Source organism: Ovis aries, chromosome 1 (assembly GCF_016772045.2).
Source record: "Ovis aries strain OAR_USU_Benz2616 breed Rambouillet chromosome 1, ARS-UI_Ramb_v3.0, whole genome shotgun sequence".
NCBI lineage: Eukaryota > Metazoa > Chordata > Mammalia > Artiodactyla > Bovidae > Ovis > Ovis aries.
Genome location: NC_056054.1, coordinates 251,091,276 through 251,110,725, shown reverse-complemented (window position 1 = coordinate 251,110,725; position 19,450 = coordinate 251,091,276). Strand labels below are relative to the sequence as shown.

General features: G+C 36.3%; 1 protein-coding gene across 3 annotated transcripts in view; it reads right to left on the bottom strand.

Annotated features, from left to right (window-relative positions):
* PIK3CB (phosphatidylinositol-4,5-bisphosphate 3-kinase catalytic subunit beta) overlaps window positions 1-19,450 on the bottom strand; it is a 184,225-nt gene that overhangs the window by 20,809 nt on the left and 143,966 nt on the right. For all 3 annotated transcript variants that reach the window (XM_004003302.6, XM_042236388.2, XM_042236387.2), the window contains 5 exons: window positions 16,503-16,646; window positions 14,919-15,018; window positions 6,374-6,552; window positions 5,449-5,558; window positions 4,621-4,699 (listed from right to left, as the gene is read on the bottom strand). In XM_004003302.6, coding sequence (XP_004003351.2) covers window positions 4,621-4,699; window positions 5,449-5,558; window positions 6,374-6,552; window positions 14,919-15,018; window positions 16,503-16,646 — 612 coding nt within the window. The remainder of the gene's footprint in view (window positions 1-4,620; window positions 4,700-5,448; window positions 5,559-6,373; window positions 6,553-14,918; window positions 15,019-16,502; window positions 16,647-19,450) is intronic.

The window sequence follows — 19,450 nt, the reverse complement described above, 5'->3', positions numbered from 1 at the left end:
CATCATGTACAAAAATAAACTCAAAATGTATTAAAGATCTAAATGTAAGACCTGAAACCACAGAACTCCTACAAGGGAATAGAGGCAGACAATTCCCAATTTTAAAACTTACTACAAATTAATCAAGACTATGCATAGAAATAAGATATATAGGTCAATGAAATAGAATTTAGACTCTAGGAAAATTCCCTCACATTTATAGTCAATTCATGTTTCACATAAGCACCAAGACAATTCAATGAAGAAAGAACAATCTTTTCAACAATGGTGCTGTGACAACTGGATACCAACACACTAAAAAAACGAAACTGGACTCCTACCACGTACCATACAAAAATATTAACTAAAAGTGGATTAATGACCTCCTACATAAGGGCTTAACTAAAATTTTCAGAAGAAAGCATAGGTGTAAATCTTCCTGACAGTGGACTAGATAATGGTTTTCCAGACCTGACACCAAAACCACAAGAAGCTAAAGGAAAAAACAGATAAACTGAACTTCATCAAAGTAAGTATTTTATGCATCTAAGGACAGTATCATGAAAGTGAACAAACCCACAGAATGGGAGAAAATATTTGCCCATAATGTATTCATTAGGAATCTAGTATCCAAAATATATAAGGAACTCATAACCCAATAGATAAATATAATAACCCAATTCAAAAATGAGCAAAAAACTTGGAATAGGTATTTCTCCAAATAAGATATACAAATGACTAACAAGCACATGAAAATCTGGCTGACATTATTAGTCATTAAGTTCAGTTCAGTCGCTCAGTGGTGTCCAACTCTTTGCGACCCCATGAAGCTCAGCACGCCAGGACTCCCTGTCCATCACCAACTCTCGGAGTTCACTCAGACTCACGTGGAAAATGCAAATTAAAATCACAATTAGAAGATTAACAAAACTGCAAACTAGAAACTGACAAATACCTATTATATTGGGAGGTTTTAACATAACTCTGAAGTGACAAGTAAAACTTTAATGAGAAGAGAGATCTGGACATAATCAACAAATTTGATACAACAGACCAGTTTATGACCTTATAGTTATTAACTACAGCATCTGAAATATTTTCAATCAATGAACATCACAATCCATCTGATAGAAAAATGGTAATGCATAAAAAATCTTAATAAACATGACATTGATCTTACACAGACCACAAAATCTGACAGTAGTCAGGTACAATAAAATTAAGACATCTTAGAGTCACCACCAACAAAAAGTTCAATGTAATTTGGGAGTCAAAATAATTTAAACTAGTTCAGGACTTGAAGAAATAAAAATGGAAATAATAAAACATTTAGAAGTAAATTCTATATAGTGTGATGTATTATAAAAAAGGACAAACAAGTACATTTTAAAACTTAAGGGAAAAAAATTTATGGGAAGCAGTTAAGGCACTTAGAAGAAATATATGTATGGTTTTAAAAACCAGAAATTAATGTCTCTGTAGCACAAATGGTAAAGAATCTGCTTGTGATGCAGGAGACCAGGGTTCGATCCCTGGGTCAGGAACATCCTCTGGAGAAGGGAATGGCAATCCACTCCAGTATTCTTGCCTGGAGAATCCCATGGACAGAGAAGTCTGGCGGGATGCAGTCTATGAGGTCACAAACAGTCGGACATGACTGAGCAACTATCACACATACACACGCAATGTTCTGTTTCAAAAAATCAGAAGCAGAATTAACACAAGTAAAAGGAAGGAAACTATAAAGATGAAATCAATGATAAAAAGAGAAAAATTAGAAGCCCATTTTTAAAAAATACTTAAAATATTTAAGATGCAATCCTCTAAGACTAATCTAGAGAAGACTAATATGGAAAAAATACCGCATACAAAATAATTTTACAAATGTAAAAGGAGAAAAAAATTAAACATAGCAGAAGTTGACAAGATATTATAAATAGTATGGTAATAAATTAAAAAACAATGAAGAAATAGACAATTTTTAGCCTCAAAAGGGACTCAAGAAGAGTAGTCAAAAAAACCTAAATCCCAAAAAAGTCAATACTAGGACTAAACTTTTGCAGAGATAGAAAAGAAGTCAAGTTTAAAATTCAGAAAAAAAAAAAAAAATACAGCATCTGTAAGATAAGTGTACAGCACAGGGATTTTTTTAAAAATAATACGAAAAGCATAAACCTTAAAGGAATCTACGTAATTCACAGCAGAGAGAAAACACACTAATTATAAACATTGAAAAATTATTCAACCAAAGAAATGCCAATTAAAACTCTATGAGATACCATGTTATATCCACTAGATTTGCAAAAAACTAACAAGTCTGATTGGCAAGTAGATATTTCTGGAGGAAAACATAACACTGGTATAAACATTCTGGAAGCCACTTGGGCAACAGTGGTAAGGTTGAAAGTATACAAGCTTTATGACCCAGCAATTCCACTTCTGGCTATATAAACTAAGGAACTCTTCCAAATGTAAGTAAAGAGAAGTGTACAAACAAATAAACACAAATAGCTGCTAACAGAGGAATGGATAAATTTGTGTATTTACTCAAAACATTAATAAAGAAGTAAAAATAACAAATTAGAAACTTCACATATTAATCTTGATAAACCTTGAAACATGTAATTAAAGTAAACTGCAAAAAATTACATGTTATATGATAGTTATTAGAAGTTCAAAACATTCAATAGATATATAATATATAGTTTAAGCACAAACATACATGTATTACAGTTTAGAATAATGGTAAATCCTGAGTTGTGAGAAAGGAGATCATAAGAATGCATCTTTGATCTGCATATTTCTCTTTTAAAAAAGTAAATATGAAAACATGTTAACATCTGTCATTAAACTATTAAATATCTACACAAATCTGGGTTTAACAGCACAAAAATATTGTCAATTATCATCTATATTTCATGTTTAAAATATTTCACAGTTTAGAAAAACGAAGTAAAAGATGAAGTGATTAATAACTAGCATGGAAAAAAATTTTTTAACTGTATGGTTCTATATTATATCATGAACTGTGTTTAATGTTTTTCTCTCCTTAAAAGGAACATACTGTAGAAATCTAGAGAACCAGGTGTACCAAGAGCAGAGGGGATTGTATCATCTTTAATCCTACCACCCATAAGTAATGTCTACTATACCATTTTAGTTTCTGTAAACATTTTAAAATGTGTGTCATTTTTCAGGAAGCTTTTCATCAAATGGTTGAAATCATTCTATTAAAATATTTTTTGCATCTTACTTGTTTGCACCTCCAAACTGATTGAAATTCTCTATAAACAATACTTTTAAATACCTGAGATGTTTCGTCATATGTGAAAGCACATCATTTTTTAAACCACTATACTATTGAACAAACGTTGAAAAGGGTGGCCCAATTTTTTTTTTAACTGTAAATAAAGCAAGAATGAGTACCTTTGTATATAAATCTCTTTTTACATTTTTAATTTTAAATTAAATTATGGGAATATTGGATATAGAGTATAAATAAATGATATAGAGCTTTATATTAATTTATAATGGTATATGACAATATTTGTGTTTCTGTTACTGCAACAGTGCTCCAGACTGCATTTCATTTAACAAAATTTTTGGTAAGAAATCAATGGTATCTAATTGTTCTTTTAATGTGAACTGCTGCTGCTGCTGCTAAGTCACTTCAGTCGTGTCCAACTCTATGCGACCCCATACACGGCAGCCCACCAGGCTCCCCCGTCCCTGGGATTCTCCACGCAAGAACACTGGAGTGGTTTGCCATTTCCTTCTCCAATGCATGAGAGTGAAAAGTCAAAGTGAGGTCGCTCAGTCATGTCTGACTCCTAGCGACCTCATGGACTGCAGCCTACCAGGCTCCTCTGTCCATGGGATTTTCCAGGCAAGAGTCCTGGAGTGGGATGCCATTGCCTTTTCTGATTTGAACTTCTACCTTAGAACAAATGGTATTTGCATAATTATTAGCTTATTTATTTTATAACCTGAATGGCCTTTTCACATCTCCCTATATATTTATTTCTATGAACTCTTTTTAATATTTAGAATTTTTATCCCTTTGTCCTATTCATTATGAATCAAATAATGGGGTGAGTCTTGAATTTGGTTTGCTGACATTTGAACCTTATATTTTTATATAATTAAATATATCAAGTGTTGCCAATTAAGATTTATAACAATTAATCTTTAAAAATCCAGTATGTTTCCTTTTTCTTTGTCACCATAAACCTGTTCTGCTCACTGTCTACTCACAATGGTGGCAAGCAAAAAACCCTGAAAGTCCTAAAGACTTCACTTTCAGGAAGGTTAAAAGAATCCGGGTTACAAGGCTGAAAAAGAAGAGGCACAGGCCCTTCTCTGGCTTATCACTCTTGCAACCACCAGTGCATCTTTCCTGAGACCACCTCCAAAACCGCAGATTGGGATGTGACTCTTGCTGTCGTAAGTGTAGTTTTACACTTGATGAGGTTTCAGTAAGATAATGTATTGAGAGACTGTTGTACATATAAAGTATTATATGGATATGATTATGAACAACAACCAATAATAATTTCAGGAAGAAATCAACAAGAAGTTTTTAAAACTCTTTGGTGGAAGGAATACAAAATGAGATAAAAAGAAATTCACTAGAAATCTTACCGAAGGTCCAGACCAGCTTCTTTCCAAAGTAAATCCATCAAGCGCAGCATTTGGAGTGTCAACATATCCTGCCGTAAATCTAAGCGGAAAAAGCCCCTATATAAGTGCTTTCTACTTTATGCTTAATAACATTAATTTAAGATTAACTAATTCAGCCAGAATTAACTGGCTGGAAAATAAACACTGAAAAATAACTCTTCTGTTCAATTTTTTTTCCCAGAATTTTAAATTTCTTTTAAAATAGTTGTAAGCACATGCACTTAGGTTCACTTAATTCCATTTAACAGACCCAACACAGAGATGATATAATCTTCATGGACAGGGAGAACCTGAAGCTCAATGAATTTCACGTGATTTGCCTGCAATCACAAAACTAATGAATGGAAGCAATCATGACTACCTTCTCCTTGGTGTGATTACTTCAGAGGCATTTCTTTTATAAAATATGGGTAAACTGTTTTAATTAAAATATAAAACTATGGCAGCAATATCAAAATTGTTATCAATGAAACAATGTTATGAATGTATTGAAAATATTCTCTTATACTTTATAAGCTTTTAACCAAAGGAATACACAGCATTGTATTTTGTAGGAAAAAGGGAAAGTTTATTAGAACAATGCATGTAAGTAAGCTATACAAATCACTTTCCCAAAGGAGAAAAAAAGGGGGTTTATGATAGGCCAAATTCAACTGAATGAACATTAATAGCTACCTACTGGCTGCCATCTGTTTGTTCTACATTTTCACATCATCTTTCAGAGAAAGCAAACAGATGACAAACGAAAAATACTAAGAAATTTGGCACTGTAAATAATTTAATACATACCATCACCATTTTTAAAAATCACTCCAACTGAATCCTCACCAAACACCTTGTTGTTGTACACAAGCCACAAAGGCTTCATTTTGGAATCCATGTATTTACACTTCTCAACACTGAAAGGAAGAAAGGGAAAAATTAGCCCACTTCAGTTAAAACATATGGCAAGATTGTAATGTTGCTATGAAATACTAGGCCTGGGAAAACCCCTCACCTGTTCCATCCAGGTCTATGGAAGTCAAAACTATAACACTTCTTCTTGGCAGAAAAGCAACTGTGACCCTACCATTGGTAGGCATGCAGTGATTACAAAGGAGCTGAACTGAAAATCCAGATTTGTCCTTCTCACCCTTCTCACCGCTATATTTAAAACTCCTCCTTTTCTTTCCTTATTCTTCTTTAACTTTTGTTATCATACATGGACAATAACAATCAGAATATAACACTGGATTGTGAGTTTATTCATGATTTCCTAAGAGGGATCAACTTTGAATCCTGATATACTGAACATAATAATTACTTTCCCATTGTTACTTTTACAGGAAAAGTAAAAATAAGAAATCATTTTCTAAGTTCATTGAAAAATTTCATTTTGATGGAACGTTTAATTAGTAAATAATCTATGATGGCTGCCAACATTTTGCTTACTAAGACTTTCAACTAAGAAACCAGTAATACAGAAAACAAATTTAATTACATACAATTGAACGGAAATTAACTTCCACTAACCCCACTGGTAAATTTAGCTAGAAGGCAAACATCCTACTAACATTAAGAATAACTCCCGAGAACTTTAAGATATCCCTTCTTTAATTTTTTTCCAATTACCAAGAGCTGTCTTCACTGCTCCCCTAAGGCAGTCACTCGGAAATCCCTCTTATAATGTTATTTAAAGGGAAGTTCACCAAGCACAGTATAGAAGGTCACTTACTAGAGTTCTGAGAGGATAACACATGGGTTCAGAGGTGACTGCAGGTCAGAGAGGGCTTCACGGTAAGCATTCTGTTTTAGACAAGTATGCATTGCTTCTTTCCCTTTGGCTCTATTAAGCTTCATTGCATTCAGTTTGATTAAACTATTTAAAGTTTTTAGTTTATTGAGTGCTTCAACCTGAAAAATAAGTTTCCACACCACCAAAATTCATTTTTGTTGAAAACAGTATCACATGGTACTATTAATCAATAACCTTTCCCTATTAACTCTCCTCGCCACAACATACAGGCAGGATAATCAGCTAAAGTAAAAATAGTACTCACTTTATGACAAATATATTACATACAAGGAAATAAATTAATTGTGAACACTTGTTACTTAAAGTATCATTTTTCAAATGTTCAAAAATCCTTTTCTTAAATAAAATCTTATAAACTAGAGAAAAGTAAAGAGACCTAGATTGCAGGTAAGAAGATAAGTATGAAACTTTATTCAGAACTCTAACTAATTGAGTTCAAATAGAATTTGAAACACAATAAATCTGAACCACACTAACTGGGCAACTCTATAGTATGAAAGGAAAATCTGCATTTTCAAGTAACCTGGGATTGACATTACTATCTTTGTTTAACATTTTGTTTAACACTCCTGTTTTACATTTTCTCAGTATATTCTCTTTCCACTAAGAGTGTATCGTAAATGGCTGTTCAATAAAATAAATATGAATACAGACAACAATAGCTATTGTTCAAGGCTAAATTACTGGTTTTTATAATGAGTTAAACTCTAGCTATCAAAACTTGAAAGTGAAAGTTGCTCAGCTTTTTGCGACACGATGGACTATACAGTCCTGGAATTCTCCAGACCAGAATACTGGAGTGGGTAGCCTTTTCCTTCTCCAGGGAATCTTCACAACCCAGGGACTGAACCGAGGTCTCCCGCATTGCAGGCTGATTCTTTACCAGCTGAGGCACAAGGGAAGCCCAACAATACTGGAGTAAGTAGCCTATCCAGTGGATCTTCCTGACCCAGGAATTGAACTGGGTCAAATCTCTTGCATCGCAGGTGAATTCTTCAACAGCTGAGGTACCAGAGAAGCCTCTATCAAAAGTTACGCAAATAAAAAAAAACTTACGCAAGCAGTACAAGGGGAATCAACAAGGGCCAACTGAATCAAAATCATGTGTTTAAAAGTCAATCTTATTTTTACTAACTTAAGGACTATCCAGGTCATATTAGTCAAATTCTTTAAGACCTAGCCTTGGCCAGCCATAAAACATAGAAAGGAATATTTCATTTTATTATTATGTCATTAAAAATGGAAATAATTGATAAATGTTAAATACATACATCAACATGTAAACTGCATATAACAAGCATATAGAATATATATGCAACAAACATAAACTCTAAGGTTTGCATTTCCATGAACAGATTTATTTTACACCATGTTTTCATTTCTGAATTTTGCTTCTATACAAAGAAACCTCTAAGACTCTATAGGGATGTGAATTCAGCATGCAGTTTCTACAGAAAGGCTGAGGGCTTGCTCACAGGAAACTGGAAAGGTTCTATGTAGTTGGAAGATAAAAATCAAGATTGCTGAAGCTTGCCAAGTCAGCCATCTGTCAAAACCACAGACAGCCCATTTCTCAACAATTTCAGGAGCTGTACAATCACTTGTGGGAAGGGAACTAGCTGAAAAGTGGACTATGCAAATAAGAACTTTTTGTAGTATTTCAAATATGAATTTCTTCCAAATTTGTACAGTTGCAAATGTTCAGGGCCTATCCATAATTATGTTGATATCCATTTCCTGGAACAGTGTTCTGAATACCCACATGGCCATTAACCAAATACCTTTAAGAGTTTCAACACCTTATCATATAGTAAGTTTACAGTGATAACAAGAATTGCCATGTAAAGGGTACAATCTTACCCTGACTGTCCATTAGTCAAGTCAAGAGAGAGTAAAAATAATGTGATCTGACATATGCCATATTTTTGGTGTTATAAAAGGAAAACTGGGGTTCTCAGAGAAACATGAAAATGCCCAGTGTAGTCTGATCATATGAATGAGTCCAAAGAAGTAGGGACTTTATCAAGGTGCGGGGGATCGTGGTGTCTTAAAATTCAATTATTATTCATGCAATGAAAATTACTGCAGAGATTTTGAAAAGGGAATTATTGTTGTTTAGTCGCTAAGTCGTATTCAACACTTTAGTAACCCCATGGAGTGTAGCATGCCAGACTACTCTGTCCACAAGATATCCCAGGCAACAATACTGGAATGGGTTGCCATTTCCTTCTCCAGGGGATCTTCTGCACCCAGGGATTGAACCAATATCTCCTGTACTGACACATGGATTCTAAACCTCTGAGCCAGGAGGGAAACCCTGAACAAAAGGTTAGGAGTTGGGAAACAAATGGCGTTCAAGTGAGAGAATTTAGAAAAGGTAAAAAGGGAGAGGAGTCTTTGCCACAAAGAAAACACAATGTAGTATCAAAAAACATAGTCTGGGAGAGCATATTTAATACTACATAAAATGTCAGTTACGTGAGTTTAATATACTACTTTCAGTTTACATCAGCTAGATGAAACTTGGACTGCAAGGAGATCCAACCTGTCCATCCTAAAGTAAAGCAGTCTTGAGTGTTCACTGGAAGGACTGATGTTGAAGATGAAACTCCAATACTTTGGCCACCTGATGTGAAGAGCTGACTCATTTGAAAAGACCCTGATGCTGGGAAAGATTAAGGGCAGGAGGAGAAGGGGACGACAGAGGACGAAATGGTTGGATGGCATCACCAACTCAATGGACATGAGTTTGAGTAAACTCTGGGAGCTGGTGATGGACAGGGAGGCCTTGCATACTGTGGTTCATGGGGTCGCAAAGAGTCGGACACGACTGAGCGACTGAAGTGAACTGAGATGAAACTACCCTGCTAATACTTACAGCTTACATACTGTAATAATTACAATCACATACAGCTTATGGTCTAAATTTATCAGCATTAATAAACACCTAAGTAGTAAACCTTCAGGACTCATTTTTCTAACATGTACTCATATATGTAGAAAAACTGAGAAGTTGATAAAACCCCCGATACTTTCATCAACATCAAATGACACCTGCAAACTCTACAGTATCAACCAGACTGAAACCGACTTTACCCTGGCTTTCCCCAAAGAGACTTTTGCCACAGTAACTCCACACTGGGAGAAAGGAAATAATCAGGCTTTTCAGGGATTTTTGGACACCGTCTCTAAAATGGCACTAACGCAAAGTGACTCAAAACATCACTGACAATCACCAAACCAAGGAGGGGCTTATGGAGGTCAAGTTAACAAGAGAGTTTTAGCATAGATCTTCCTTGCAATGGGCACAGTTGGTTCCAAATACATCTTGTGGTTATTTCTGTAGTTCAGGAACGTATAACTGAAACAGACAATACTCAGAAGGTGGCAGAATTCCCGTGTTGGTTCCCTGATTTCTGGAGTTAGGGCTACTATGGTCAGAAAGGCTGGGTGGAAGTTATTACAACTGTTTCCACCTAGTGTTAGTCACTCAGTCCTGCCCAACTCTTTGTGAATCCATGGACTGCAGTCCACCAGGCTCCTCTGTCCATGACATTTTCCAGGCAAGGGTACTGGAGTGGCTTGCCATTTCCTTTTCCAAGGGATCTTCCCAACCCAGAGATCAAACCCGGGTCTCCTGCACTGCAGGCAGATTCTTTACTGACTGACCTACAAGGGAAGCCCGTTTCTACCTAAGAAAATAGTAAATATATTCCTGGAATAACTGTATAGATTAGTGTTATCATCAAGGACTTGAAAGATGCAAGGTGGTGATTCCCATCACATCCTCATTCATCCCGCCTACTTGGCCTATGCAAAAGATAGATGACTCTTAGAGAATTACAGGGAATTGTTACAGCCTTAACCAGGTGGTATATATCAGAGGCAGTTTTACTGCGTAAGTAACGTAATTTATCTCCTGGTATCTGGTATGCAACTACTGATTAGACAAATGCTTTATTTTCCATACGTGTCAATAAGGACCACCATAAGCAATCTGCTTAAGTGAGCAATGCCAGCAATACACTTCCACTGTCCTAACTCAGGAGTATATTAATTCTCCAGCTCTATGTCATAGTTCATTTGAAGGAATCCTGATTGACTTTCCCTTCAATAAGATACCATGCTGTTCCATTACAGTGATAACATTATGCTGACTGAACCCAGTGAGTAACACACAGCAACTTCTCCGGACTTAAATTTGTATTTCAGAAAGTGGGAAATAAATCCAGCAAAAAATCTGAAGCCTTCAAACTCAGTGAATTTCTAGAGCTCAGGGAGTGTGGAACATGTCAAGATATCCCTTTTAAGGTAAAAAATAATTTGGTGCTCAGAACCCTCTTTACAAGCAAAATAAGGCACAACCTAGTGAGCCTTTTTGGATTTTGGAAACAACATATTTCTCTTGTACCCTGGCCTATGTACTGGTTTTGAATGAAGTCCAGAACAAGAGAAGGCTCTGCAGCAGGCCCAAACTGCCACACACGTTGTGGCCACATGATCCAACAGACCTAATGGAGCTTGAACTGCCTTTGGCAGGCTCCTAGAGCTGAATCATAGCACAAGTCCTTAGGATTTGGCAGAGAAACAAAAAATCTACCATCCCCTACTGATAGCTACTCTCTTTTTGAGAAATAGCTGTTCGAGTTTGCTTCTAGGTTTTAGTAGAGAGTGCATGTAATCATGCAACCTGAGCTGCCTGTCAAAAACCAGATTTTCTCTAACCCAGCACACATAAAGATGGGCGAGCACAGCGGCACTTCATGATCAAGTGAAAGTGGTTATATGTAAGACTGTGCCCAATCTGGCCCTGAAGGCTCAAGTTACATGAAGGAGTAGCCCACATATCCATGATTTCCCACTCCTGTTACACTATCTTCCTCTCCTAACCTACACCATGGCCTCATGTGGAGTTCTTTATGACGAGTAGATACAGAAAGAGAAGACTTAATCATGGTTTACAGATGACTGGATTATAATACATAAGCAGCATATAACATACAACTGTGGTACGACAGCCACTTTCAGGAATCTATCTAAAGGACAGCAGTGAAGGGAAATACTCCCAGTGTGCAGGACTTTGAAAAGTGTACCTGGATGTTCATTTTACTTTGAAGGTGAAACGGCCATGTGTGTAATTATATACCAATTCACGAACTGTGACCAAATTTCCAAATTTGCTGGCATATTGAGTGCAGCACTTTCACAGCATCATCTTTTATGATTTCAAATAGCTCAGCTGGAATTCCATCACATGCATTAGCTCTGTTCATAGTGATGCTTCCTACCTATTCAATGGAATATAAAATCCTTGATGCCAGCGACATAGCTAACGTGGCGTCACATCACCAATACCTAACAGAAACCCTGGCATATAGCAGGTTCTGAATAAGTATATATTAAGTCATTTTTTAAAAACCTTCTAGTGGTAGGTTTGATAACATTCAATTCAGGAAAAATTACTGCTAAAGAACAGGAGCATGTCACTGTTATTTGTTAATGAAGAATTTCAGCAGGAAGAAGCTAATACAGGGTTGCTTTCCTTGATGGCAGAAATGCTCTCATTTCATCCTTTAGGGCACCAAAAAAGCCACCAACAATCAAGCCTGGGCCATGGTTATGCATCTCATTTGGAAAAAAGCTCTTGAAAAACCATTGCTATTAGCAACGACTTAGCTGTACGAGTCAAGACTATCTCCAAAACAAAAATACACAAATAACTGGATACTGAGACAACTGTCAACAATAACCCTTGATGGAATTCTGTGTTGAGTAAAACAGCATCTGTTTATTGGCTTATGTTTTACTTTAGCTTCAAAGATATATTTATAATGAAACAATGAAATTGTTGTCTATTTTATTTTGATTTAAAAAAGAGAAGTGTTGCTGAAAAGTGTGAAAACTCCCAGTATAATAATAAAAAAAAGACTTAGTTTTATAGTTGGACAGAACTAAGTCTGATTATTCTTTTACTTAAAAACTGAGCTTTTAGCCAACTTACTTAATCTCTTAGAACCTTGTTTTTTACCTTGTCAAATCCAGGCACTATCAGTAACTACTGTGGCACATTATTAGGAGAGTAAAATAGCATACTTAAAACACTTATTATGGTTCCTGGCATATAGTAAGCATTTAATATCTGATCTATTAAAAATGACTAATACCTCATTATCTGCAATTATTAGAAAATGAAGACCTAGGAAGAAAATGACGGAATATGAGAGAGATATTTCATACCTGAAATATCACAGTTTCAGGCATGTATACACAGTTTGAAAAAGCAGCTTGAGTATATTGAATTTTAGAAGTTATAACACCTACGAACTCAGGTGTCAAAATATCTCAATCTAAAACAAATGACAAATGACAGAGCATATGAATCATATATACTATTCTTATAAGAAAGAGTATCTCAGAGGTATGAAAAAAACAGGGTCTAAAGATTTCACAACAGTTGTTACCATCAAACCCACTGTTGCTGCTGCTACTGCTGCTGCGTCACTTCAGTTGTGTCCAACTCTGTGACCCTATAGACGGCAGGCCACCAGGCTCCCCCGTCCCTGGGATTCTCCAGGCAAGAATACTGGAGTGGGTTGCCATTTCCTTCTCCAATGCAGGAAAATGAAAAGTGAGAGTGAAGCCACTTAGTCATTGTTGCTGCTGCTGCTGCTGCGTCGCTTCAGTCGTGTCCGACTCTGTGCGACCTCAAAGACGGCAGCCCACCAGGCTCCCCCGGCCCTGGGATTCTCCAGGCAAGAACACTGGAGTGGGTTACCATTTCCTTCTCCAATGCATGAGAGTGAAAAGTGAAAGTGAGGTCACTCAGTCATTGTTCAGTCAGTTCAGTTCAGTCACGTCACTCAGTCATGTCCGACTCTTTGCAACCCCATGAATCGCAGCACGCCAGGCCTCCCTGTCCATCACCAACTCCCGGAGTTTACTCAGACTCACATCCATCGAGTCCGTGATGCCATCCAGCCATCTCATCCTCTGTCGACCCCTTCTCCTCCTGCCCCCAATCCCTCCCAGCATCAGACTCTTTTCCAATGAGTCAACTCTTCACATGAGGTGGCCAAAGTACTGGAGTTTCAGCTTTAGCATCAGTCCTTCCAAAGAAATCCCAGGGCTGATCTCCTTCAGAATGGACTGGTTGGATCTCCTTGCAGTCCAAGGGACTCTCAAGAGTCTTCTTCAACGCCACAGTTCAAAAGCATCAATTCTTCGGTGCTCAGCCTTCTTCACAGTCCAACTCTCACATCCATACATGACCACTGGAAAAACCATAGCCTTGATTAGACAGACCTTAGTCGGCAAAGTAATATCTCTGCTTTTGAATATGCTATCCAGGTTGGTCATAACTTTTCTTTCAAGGAGTAAGCGTCTTTTAATTTCATGGCTGCAATCACAATCTGCAGTGATTTTGGAGCCCCCAAAATAAAGTCTGACACTGTTTCCACTGTTTCCTCATCTATTTCCCATGAAGTGATGGGACCGGATGCCATGATCTTTGTTTTCTGAACGTTGAGCTTTAGGCCAACTTTTTCACTCTCCGCTTTCACCTTCATCAAGAGGCTTTTTAGCTCCTCTTCACTTTCTGCCATAAGGGTGGTGTCAACTGTATATCTGAGGTTATTGATATTTCTCCCGGCAATCTTGATTCCAGCTTGTGTTTCTTCCAGTCCAGCGTTTCTCATGATGTACTCTGCATAGAAGTTAAATAAGCAGGGTGACAATATACAGCCTTGACGTACTCCTTTTCCTGTTTGAAACCAGTCTGTTGTTCCATGTCCAGTTAGTTATAACTGTTGCTTCCTGACCTGCATACAGATTTCTCAAGAAGCAGGTCAGGTGCTCTGGTATTCCCATCTCTTTCAGAATTTTCCACAGTTTATTGTGTTCCACACAGTCAAAGGCTTTGGCATACTCAATAAAGCAGAAATAGATGTTTTTCTGGAACTCTCTTGCTTTTTCCATGATCCAGCGGATGTTGGCAATTTAATCTCTGGTTCCCCTGCCTTTTCTAAAACCAGCTTGAACATCAGGAAGTTCATGGTTCACATATTGCTGAAGCCTGGCTTGGAGAATTTTGAGCATTACTTTACTAGCGTGTGAGATGAGTGCAATTGTACGGCAGTTTGAGCATTCTTTGGCATTGCCTTTCTTTGGGATTGGAATGAAAACTGACCTTTTCCAGTCCATGTCTAAATAGGTATTTGGTACTAAAATTTAAGTCATGGTACTAATACTATGAGGAATCCTAATTTTTCAAATAGCATTCAATAACATTCTGCTAAATTTGCCGAAATTTCATTTCTAAGCTTACATTTTTTTATTAAAAAATGTATTAACTGAATTTAGTTATGGAAATCTCTTATGAAACCATGTATTGGGAGAAATGGCATATGACACAATTTATCAAATATCATGTGGCAAAGTGAACATGAAGATTAAAGTAAGCTGATACCTGCTTAGAAAGCGCTTTCATGTGACCTACGCTTCCCCGGCAGTACGCTTCAAGGATAACACCAAATTGTACTGAAACAGCAGGAATGTGTACTTCAGATCTGCAAAAAGGTAACAGTAAAGAAGATTTATCAAACACTTCAGGTCCCCAGATGAAAATACTTTTTTATGAAATTAACTAATGATGCTTATCAAAGAAAGGAAGATCATATCATGTATACAGTCACTGGTTGGATGCTAAACTTTAAATTCTTTAAACACTGTAGTTCAAAAAGAAATGTGATATTAACATTAGTTAATGGTTTATTCCATGAAATCTGAAGTTTTTACATTTTGTTTTCTGCAGTGAAATGATAATATTACCAATTTACAGACAATTAAGATGAAATAGATCTGATTCGTATCATACAACTAACAAATCCCTCAATTGACTTCTATTTGATTTTTTCTCATTTAAAGAATGGTAAACACACTTGAAAAAGGAAGGAATATCTTACTCTTTTATTCCTTTGAGGATTTAAAAATAAGATTGAACTAGATGAGAAAGAAGATAAGTTAAAAAGTTAATAATAAAGAAATCAAGATTCAGAACTACAACCCCTAAAGTTATCTTTCTCTATTACTGATTAGCTTCAAAAATATGAAGTCCAGGTGGAAAAAAAGTCACAAATGTCTGAATAGAGTCAGAAACAAAGAATTGACAATTTTCCTAGGAAACAAAAGATCTTTAGTTCTCTTTCTCACTTTTACTCCCATATAAACTTGGTTTACTAAGACGGATATATTTCTGAAAATGACCCTGTCAATAAAGAAGCTAAAAATAAAGTTGCTGTTATAGGAAAACCTAAAATCTTTTGTGTGTGTGTGTTTATACATAATTTTATTTATTTATTTTTTGGCTGCCTTGGGTCTCCATTGCTGGGTGGGCTCTTCTCCAGTTGTGGTGACTTGGCTTCTCATTGCGGTGGCTTCTTTTGTTTCAGAGCCTGAGCGCTAGGGCGCATGCGCTTCCGTAGCTGCCCAGGCTCTACAGCGCAGGCTCAATAACTGTAGTGCACGGGTTTAGATGCTCCATGGCATGTCGGATGTTCTTCTATCAGGGACTGAACCTGTGTCTCTTTCGTTGGCAGGTGGATTCTTTACCTCTGAGCCACCAGGGAATCCCTAAAATCTTTACTTATGCAATAGTAGCAATGATGATACAACTATCCACGACCTTTTGGAGGCATAAGTAAGTCAATTTCTTAATCCAAATATGTTAACACAATAAGTATACTTTACTGGAAAACAGTAATACTTATAACCTATAACCATCAGTAGTAGTAATAAAAATTACTATGATGAAAAGTTATTAATTACATTAAAAACCAAGGAGGCATAGGGGGACATTTATCTGAGTTACATTGCCAAATCATGAAAATTGAGAATCTGGGTATTGAGAAATAGGAGAAGACACCGGGAAAGCATAAATGTTATGGATGACTCAAACAAAGCAGCTGGACTGTTCTGCTAAATGTTGTATATTATGTTGATTAATACTCACAAAAGCATATCATGGACTCAATTTGAAGTATAAAAGACTTACCTAAGGTGCCAAAATAAAAACTGCCCTATCCTCCGATTAGCAAGTGCTCTTTCTAGTAGGAATCTAGACAAGGCACAATCGAGAAAAGGCTCATATTTTAAAACTTGCACCAACTGTAAAAGATATTGAGAGAGTTCTTCATCACTGAAAGAAACAAAACACAGAGTAAGTCACTTAATAATCAGATCTGGAAAAAGACCCCTTCTTACTTATCAAACTTCAAATACTAACTTTGAAACAATGGTTCTTGTGGGTCAAGCTTGTTGCATACCTATATTCAGCTTCATGACTACAACAGCACAAAATAAGCTGAGGATTTCTGGTGGGCAAAAGAGTGTATGAAAAGGAGCAAAGAATAGCTAATATGGAGCACTTTCAGTAAGTTAACGAGGTTGATACAACTGATGACTGTATTTACAATGACCCCAGAGTTGTAATAAAAATAGTTTTCTAATCATGCTGAAGAAGTTTAAATACTCAATCAACCAGTTTTTTAAAATACAAATTCCATCAGTACTTCAGCAACTTAGTTTTCCTTTCCTATCAAAAGGTTAAGTAATTTTTGCTCCCCGATAATGAATGAACAATTAAAATCTTCAAATACTTTGAAGAATAAAGAGTGCATTTATAAGCTGGAAAGACTCAAAGAATTAACAAAACACTATAATTAAATGAGCTAAATTAATTAAGATTGTGGCTCTCTATTTTGTATTTATCTCCAAACCATTCACATGTAAACAGTCTCATTAGAGGCAATTCCTGTAGTCAGGTTAAGATTCGTTATCTCAAGTCCCCTACTTGGTGACTAACCTTGGACAATAAACGGTTAAGAATGTAGTCTAAATCAGATGTGGAACCTAAATCTAGGACATTATTCATCTAAAAAAACCACCTCATACGCAGAAAATTTAACAGAGGAAGATGCATTAGAATTACCTATATGGAACATGAGATCACAGCAATCTTTGCCTAGGGGTCAATATATTTGAAAAAAAAAAACAACTGGCTCATTCCAAGGAGGTGGCCAGGTAGCCCCTCCCCATCAGGTATCCAATGCAAACTTAGGGAAGCTGAGGAACAATGGGGAGCCTCATTTTTAAAAACTATCTATATAACAATTTTAAGCTTACTGTAAAATCCATGCCCATTATAAAATCTATAAATAGTGTAAATGATAGAAGTATAGAAGAGGCTTCCTCTTTCCTAATACTTAAAAAGATGTCTCATAGACATACCTGAAAAAATATTTCGTATAATTTGCTTTGAATATCACACAATTTAAAACATAAATGATTTATTTAAAAAAGAAAAAAAAATCACTGTATCCTTAATTTGCTGAGAAGTTTTGCTTTTTAAATAATCATACAAAGACTTCCCTGGTGGTCCAATGGTTAAGATTCTAGACTGCCAATGCAGGGGGTGCAGGTCTGAGAACTAAGATCCCACATGCTGTGCGTCACAGCCAAAAGAACAACAACAACAAAAAACCATACAGTATAACCCCTCCTTTTGAGGCTAGAAGGAAAATGGAAAAAAATTTAAATGCTCATTGTCTGAGATTGTCTCCATAACAATATTTTATCAAATAAATCCCACAGATTCTCACACATGTATTACCCTAAAGGGACTATACAAACATGTTCACTGCATTGTTAATAATGGGAAATTTTGAGAAAATCTAAAATGTTCTTCAATAGAGAAATGGAGAAATATAATAAATCTCTATGACAGAATATTACACACTAGTGGAAGGAATAAACTACATTTATACGTAACAGAAGACTGTCCTCAAAAACATAATGTTTGATAAAGGAAAAAAAAAAGTAAAACTATATATAAGACACATTTCTGTAATTTTTAAATGTACAATATTATTTCATAGCTATACTATATAGATATATAAAACTGATAAAAACAGAAGAATGATGTATAGAAGAATACACACCAAATTTGTGGTAACAGTTGTCTCTGGGAAGTGAAAGTAATCAGGACTGAATAAGCAAACTATGAAGACTAACTGTAATGTTAATTGCTTAAAAAATACAAACTTAAAAGTAAAAACTTTAAAAATACAAATTAAGAAATTAACATTTCTTAGTTCTGGGTAGTGGATGGAAAAGAGTTAATAGAATAGCAAGCCAGATTGCTATCCTTTGAAAAAGTAAGCGTACAAGGTTAGCCCTTAGCTGACATCTGGGAATGTAGACGGGGAAGGCTTCTCACCACCCTAACAGATAAGACTGGGTCACTGCTTAAACTGTTTTTGCAAACAGTACGGCTTATGCCCAACACCCATTTTCATTCTGGGAGTCTAGGATTTGGGAATATGCTAAACAGAGGTACTTAAGTGACTAGGTCTTAATAAAAATCAAACTAACGAACAAACAAACTACAACCAAGTCTCTAACAAGCTTTCTGGTAGACAGTATTCAGGCATGCTGTCACAAATTGTTGCTGGGGGAATTAAGTGTAGTCAGTGAGACTCCTTTTAGAAAGAACTCTTTGAAGCATCTCTCTGATTTCCTCTGGATTCTGCCCCATGAATTTTTCCTTTGCCAATTCTGCTCTGTATTCTTTTGCTATAATAAATCTTAGCCAAGAGTCATGGAACTGGAGAGTGATCTTGGGGACAACCAGAAGCAGTTTTTGATTGTTTTTTTTGTTATAGAGAGGGGACTGCCCTGATGGTTCAGTGGTTAAGATACGGTGTTTCCACTGCAGGGGTGTGGGTTTAATCCTTGGTCAGGGATCTAAGATACAGCCATGTGGTGTGGCCAAGAAGAAAAACATCTGTATCGTGTGTGTGTCTGTCTGTCTGTCTGTGTGTGTGTGTGTGTTTTGGATAGGAGAGACTTGAGAGTATGAGAGAATAACAGGAACGAAGGGAACAAATGCTTTGAACTGAATCATTCCTAGCCTTTTCCTTTCTTACAGAACATCCAAGCAGA